This window comes from Cebus imitator, unplaced genomic scaffold (assembly GCF_001604975.1).
Source record: "Cebus imitator isolate Cc_AM_T3 unplaced genomic scaffold, Cebus_imitator-1.0 Scaffold152, whole genome shotgun sequence".
Classification (NCBI taxonomy): Eukaryota; Metazoa; Chordata; class Mammalia; order Primates; family Cebidae; genus Cebus; species Cebus imitator.
Window position 1 is genome coordinate 483,316 of NW_016107467.1, and position 6,545 is coordinate 489,860.

The following is a 6,545-nucleotide window of genomic DNA, read 5'->3' on the forward strand; positions in this document are numbered from 1 at the left end:
AAAAAAAAAAAAAAAAAAAAAGATTATATTAAAATTTTAATAACTTTATATTCTGAAATTATAATTATGTTTACATGGTTTTATCATAGGTTGGTTCTAAAATAGAAAACACTAATAATTTTTAAAATATTAATTAAAAAAATAAGTCCCAGGTTTTTATTTGAATTTTTTTTCCTTCAGGAAAGAAAAATATATTAGTCAACTCTCTTTTTTTTTTTGAAATGAAGTCTCACTCTTGTCGCCCAGGCTGCAGTGCAGTGGCGCAATATCGGCTCACTGCAACCTCCGCCTCCCAGGTTCAAGCAATTCTCCTGCCTCAGCCTCCCAAATAGCTGGGCTTACAGGTGCCTGTCACCATGTCTGACTAATTTTGGCATTTGTATTAAAGCCTGTCTCAGACTCTCAAATTGCTGGGATTACAGTGTGAGCCACTATGCTCAGCCAAAAACAACGTAATTCTTAATGGAGAAAGTTAAGAGTAAATGTTTCAGAGACGATGACTTAAGTGTACCAAAGATAGCTCATAATTCAATAAGGGTATTGAAAACAACGAGATCAATGCTAAAGGCAGCTGGGCCAGTGGCCCCTCTTCTTGGGAAATTTGGCATTGAGACACACAACTAACAGTTTAAACCTCTTCTGTCCAAGAATAAACAATGTATGTCATGTTTTTAAATGGCAGTGCAGTCTTGCATGGTAAAACCATGGGAGGGATGGTTTAAATGTAACAGGAAGCATTTCACAAGGCAACCACAGGAAAGGCAAAAACAAATTCAGTCTTTAGATAGGCCCAAACAACTGGAATCCACGTTACAGCTTGCACAGCTAAACCTGGGCCAAGGGACCACTATTTATTTCATTTTGTGCACTGTGAGGAGGTGAAAACATTAACTGTTCTCTGGGACTGTGGAGTATAGGAAAGATGTTTGGCTGTATTATATTTTTAAACCCTAAATCACACGTGAAAAAATAAGACAAAAAATGAAATTTACTTTGCTTTGAAAACATTCTACTTGTTTTTAAAAGAAAGTATACAATGTGTAGAAACAATGAATACTCTAGAGAGACTGAGCTCTGCCTCCCGCAGGCCACCTGGTCTAGGACTTGTTGCAGTGCCTCTAGGGGCACTTTACTGATGGGAAAAATGCGGAGGTGGCAATGCAAGCTGGCATTCCTGGGGGGCTCTGTTGAGACCACACTGTGTTTCAAAAGTCTTCAATCAGAAGGCCAAGAACTCTCCAGCTCCACACACCTGCCTCCCCCTGACCCGCTACCTCATATAATGTAAATCTCCCTGGCCCCTGTAGACAGGTGGGTCTACAACCCTTGGGGACACAACCTCTCCAGCTGTGTCCAATCCTGCCATCCTATGATCATGCCACTACTGTTAATAACTTTTTCAAAAGTGTTGTTTAGGTCACTATGATATTGAGCTACCAGATAACACAGCAAATTGGAAAACTGAATATCAATCAATCTCTAAAACTATCAACACTGTACCCCATAGGTAGGGTCAAAATACAGAATGTTTAAACTAACATACAAGAATAATTGTATCATCAATTTTCTTAAAAAACCCCAAACACAGAGCTTATTGACTTCTGCTTTATCAGTAAATCTAATATTAAAAGCAATCTTTTCAATAACTTCTGTACTCTGATTTCTGCAAAGGTGCATACTAGGGTATAATATATGTTTTTGTTCTAAATAACTTTTAAGCAAATTCATGTACTGGAAAATATATTGGTAATATGCTTCTAACACCATGAGAGCAATAACATGAAAATTATCACTGGAATAAGAAAGGTAGAGGATACAATTCTTCGAGATGAAAGGGGAGAGGAGAGGGGTATTTTCCACTGTTATCCTCGCTAATGTCCAATATTCATTTTGTTTGTCAAGTACATTACTTGGTCCTTCATGTCATACAGACCTTGCTTGGAGTTATCACAACAGAACGACCATGAATACAAATATATATACTAACTTTACGAGTCAGTGGATGGCAGGTGTCTCCCAGTTTGCCCATAGGTGTGCAAATCCTTATGCTCTTAACCCAGATACTGACAGCACAGCACATGCCTCCACCACACTGGGAGTCCTTGTCACAAGCCTGAAATGTAATAAACAAACAGATAAATATAGATAACAGGAAAGACTCAGGCTAAGGAAATCTAAAATTAGCAGTGAAAATGCGCTTTAAATATCCAAACACTTCGACTTTAATGATCAGATATATATTTTTTAAAATGATAACCTTCATTTGCTTGTGTATATCTATGATAAAATCTGATCAGAATAGATATTTCTCATTTTTCTGAAATTATATTAAAATCTAGCCTCTGGATTATGAAAATCTTAAATAAACAATTTTAAAAAATGAAATCAGCTCTCCTTTTCCAGCATTTTATGGCTGAATTGGCTTTGAACTTGAAGAACAAGACTATATTAGTCTTACACTACACATGGCCATTAGGAACTACATAAATCGAATCACAAGATTTTATGACTATTAACTGCAGAATCCATTGGGCCCAATTTTAAAAAGAGATTTAAATAGTCTCTAAATCTGGCAAGAAACACTCCAGACCCATAAAGGCACTGATGTAAATTTTAGAAGTGCTCATTTTCCCTTTCAAATATTTGCATTTTGGTTCACAAGACTTGACATTTCTCACACTACTGACTTGCTTTTTCACCATTTTCTCTTTAAAGAAATCTCATAGGTTTAGAATGGACAGACAAAGATGCTTGCCTTATATTACTCTTCCTTCAAGTGAATAAGCTGCAAAGAGCAAATGACTGGCTTCAGATAAACATATATATACATTACAAAATCAGCTGAAGGAGCCTGTAAGATCCATCACATTAAGAAATGCAAGCGACAGGTGCAATTGTCAACAGTAATTACTCAAGGCACCTGTTTTCAATATAAAAAGTTGTAAATACATACAAAGAATCAACTATGCAGGAATTTCCATACTCTACTAAATAGAAATAAATAATGTAGTCTAAATTTATTTGCATGAAAACGGATCTGAAGAACTATTATTATTTCCTAGAACCAACAAAAAATAGAATGCTTTTGTTTCAACCATGGGCAGTAATCTGTTTTGCTAGTGATACGATAAAAACATCCTGTACTATATATGTCAGAAACTAAAACCTCCATAATTCAGGTACAAATTTAAATGTAAACTTAGTGGAAACAACTAAAATTGTCTTTCAAAGTTCTCAGTTTTGAGGACAGTCAGAACTTCTTACGACATAAAAATATGGGCACATTCTTAACATTATTTCTCATTAAAAGTAACCAACTACTTTCCTTTAAAGTTCATTTACTTCCCTCATTAGAATTTCTCAGTCTATTTAAAACAAGTATCTGGATAAGAGCTAAAAATTTCACTTTAAGGTATTTGGATTTTATAGGACAATATATAAATGTTTCCATTTTCTAATTTTTATCTGCATGCCAGAAAACATGTATATGTAGCCATTACATTCCATAAATAAGATGTCTAGTCAATGATCTTTTACAATATAGTTTTAACAAATCTATATGGCCATATAAATCAATTTCAAAATACCTACATACATTACCCAAAAAACTGTGGATGTAAGGTGGAAGTTTTAGCTAGTATTTTATTTCAACAGATGCTCAGTACCCCAGATTTTGAGGCCCCCATGAGCTGTTTTTTAATGAGACAATCAAAACTCCAGGCAAAAACTTTCACCTGAATGTTTAACATGCTATACACAATATATCTTGATAAGTTACTGAGGTTTTTCATTTGAATCCAGACGGTTCCTGTCATGAAGACATAACTACATTTTATTGCCCTATTGCTTTAGAGACAGTTAAAAAATTCTTTTTGTAACACTGAGTTAAAATAACAACAACAAAAACAGCACACAAAACTACATAATAAGTCCAGTCTAAGCCTCTCTAAGGGATAGACAGCCAATGTGAAAATTTTATACTGTAACAAAAGATTCAGTTCCAGGAAAATTTACAAAGAGTTGCATAGGTTTATATATTTTTAATTAGACAGCTGTTTCCTAATGCCCTTCATCCTTAACCCATTGCAAATCTATTCAGATACTGTTGTCCTGTGAATGGAACAAAAAGATACTTATATTGCAAGGGGATCTTGGGCTCAGAGGATTAGGAGAAACTTTAAATGAGCCAGCAGGGGAAGAGGGAGAAAAAAATCCAATCATGTTTCCATTCTCATGTATTAGAAAGACCTGTAAAAATTTTTTGTCAACCACAACCACATGGACTGACAAAGCTAAGCAAGTAATTTTTTTTAAAAGAATCTCTTTTCTAATAAATACCACAGAGTTTACAGTTAAATATCTGTTGGATATATACAAATGCTGTCATATCATAAGGACTTGCAAAATGCTATAAACCTAATAACTAATATAGAGAAAATAGAGCTTTATTTTTTCAAGACAATGACATTTCCTTTAAAGTTAAATGTCATTTTATTACCTATGTATCAGGATTTCAAAGACAGACGTTTTATTTAAATCCTACTATGTGCACTTAAATACTTGAAGTAATGTAATGAAGGTGTGAAATAATTCCTCACTTAAAAAACAGTAATGTTGCCTGCGTGCCTGCAGGCAGCAGTAAAGCAGGACATGACAGCAGTTTTGTCTTGGTAATGTAAACTAGACATTTCAGTATTGTACTGCAAACCCATTCTTCAGAAACACACAAAATTGTTAGGAGTGGGAACGAACTGAACTAGCTCCTACTTACAAAAAAGATGAAGACGTCTTCTCTAAGTTTAAACATCTACATAGCAACCTACTCCACCATTATACCACAGCACTGGAGGTGCTTTGCCAGGAATGAGAAATTTTAAACTTTTATGAGGATACCTCAAGGCACTGGTAGGGGGGAGCCCCCGGAACCCAGAGGGAAGCGCTCACAATTGCTTTTCAAAGTGCGTACATGGCCCTAGACCAAGCGATTTCAAAGGGTTTCTGCGGAGGACGCAAAGGGGAGCAAACTTTGGAATTTGGGATTAAGCACTTGGAGATTCGTTTTGCTCCTTTGCATTTAAGGAAGGGGGCGGTCACATTTTAAGGTTCCAAGTTGGAACGCCTCCAAAGGTACTTCAGAAGACTCGGAGAGAAACTTCTTTCAGTTTAACAGAAGGAAAACGCAAGGAGTGAGGCTGTGGGTGATAAGGAAGAAGTAAGGAGCAGAAAATGATGATAAAGGTGGTGGGCGACACCCTTGTCACTTTTCATCCAGGACGCGCCCAGTGTCCCCAGCCGTCTGCTGCTTTTGGATATGGGCATTGTCCAAAAGTGTCCCAAGGGTCAACTAGGGCAGGTGTCCCCGCCCAGGGCGACCCTCCCTTTACCTCTAGCCTGCCCTTCAGGGCTCTGTCCCAAACTCCCAGGCGCGCATGAGGGGCGGACAGGTGCGCCAGGGCCGCTTACCCCGGTGATCACGGCGGCGTCCCCAGCGTGGGGGGTGAGCAGCAGCGGTGGCAGCAGCAGCAGGAGCAGGAGTGGGGCGTAGCGTGGGCTCCTCATGGTGCCCTCGGGACTGGACGGCCGCCGGAGGCGGTTAGGGGCGCAGGGACCGGGGCGCGCTGGGTGGAGCGCGGAGTGACGGACTGGCAGGCGCAGCGGCTCCCGCGAGCCTCCAGACCGTTATAAAGGCGAGCGCCGCGGTGACTCACGCCGGCGCCCGCCCGGCAGCACACGCGGGGGGCACGGCGCGGCACACACCCCACGCCCCACGCGCACACGCGCGCCCGCCCTGGCCCGGCCGGCTCCCAGACGAGCACGTGCTGCGCGCGCCCCCCCCCCGCGCCCCCGCCCCGGGCGCCACGCAGGCAGCGCTCCCTGCGGGGCGCCCCGCTCCGCGCAGTTCCCTCCGCCGTCGCCTCGCTGCCGCCTTTCGCACGCGCCGGAATCGCTTTTGTGGTCTCCGAGACACTCATTTGCTGTCCTGGTTTCCACAGCTCCACGTGCTCAGCGCCGAAAACTTGCACATCATTTGCTCTACAGATGTTTACCAGGCGCCTACTATGTGCCGGGCGTTGTGGACACATAGCAGGCGGCGGGTTGGGGGGGGGGGTGTGAGGGGGTGGCAGCAGCCCCTGAATCCGTTCGTTTGCTCAGCGGGTCTATACTCGGCGCCCGCTGCGTGCCAGGTATTGCCACCGGCTGTGTCCTCGTGGTGGAATAGCTTAACAGAGAAGACAGACATCAATCAAATGCCCTGAAAACGTGGAAGGCAGGGGGAAAGAACAAAGGGAGAGCAAAATCGCCCCAATCCCACACCCTCGACAAAGTGGAAGGATTTGTCCTTCCAGCTGCGGGAGTCTTGTTTGTTTCTTTCATGTCAGATGCCTTCCCTTTATGCCCACATCTGTTCCCGACCCTCTCCTCTGACTTTCCTCACATGTATTTCCTCCCCTCTCCAGCCCCGCGCCAGCTCCAAGCCCAGTTGTTCAGGGTGATGCCAAAGGGAAATGAGAACGCCTGCTTTCGAGTGCCAGCCTGAGGCCCCT

The 6,545-nt window shown here is 41.6% G+C and overlaps 1 protein-coding gene across 1 annotated transcript in view; it reads right to left on the reverse strand.

The window, feature by feature from the left end:
• Positions 1 to 5,714, reverse strand: part of PROK2 (prokineticin 2) — an 11,764-nt gene extending 6,050 nt beyond the window's left edge. The window contains exons 1-2 of the mRNA XM_017543307.2: positions 5,464 to 5,714; positions 1,988 to 2,113 (exon numbers count right to left, since the gene is read on the reverse strand). Coding sequence (XP_017398796.1) covers positions 1,988 to 2,113; positions 5,464 to 5,559 — 222 coding nt within the window. The 5' untranslated portion in view covers positions 5,560 to 5,714. The remainder of the gene's footprint in view (positions 1 to 1,987; positions 2,114 to 5,463) is intronic.
• Positions 5,715 to 6,545: the final 831 nt, after the last annotated feature.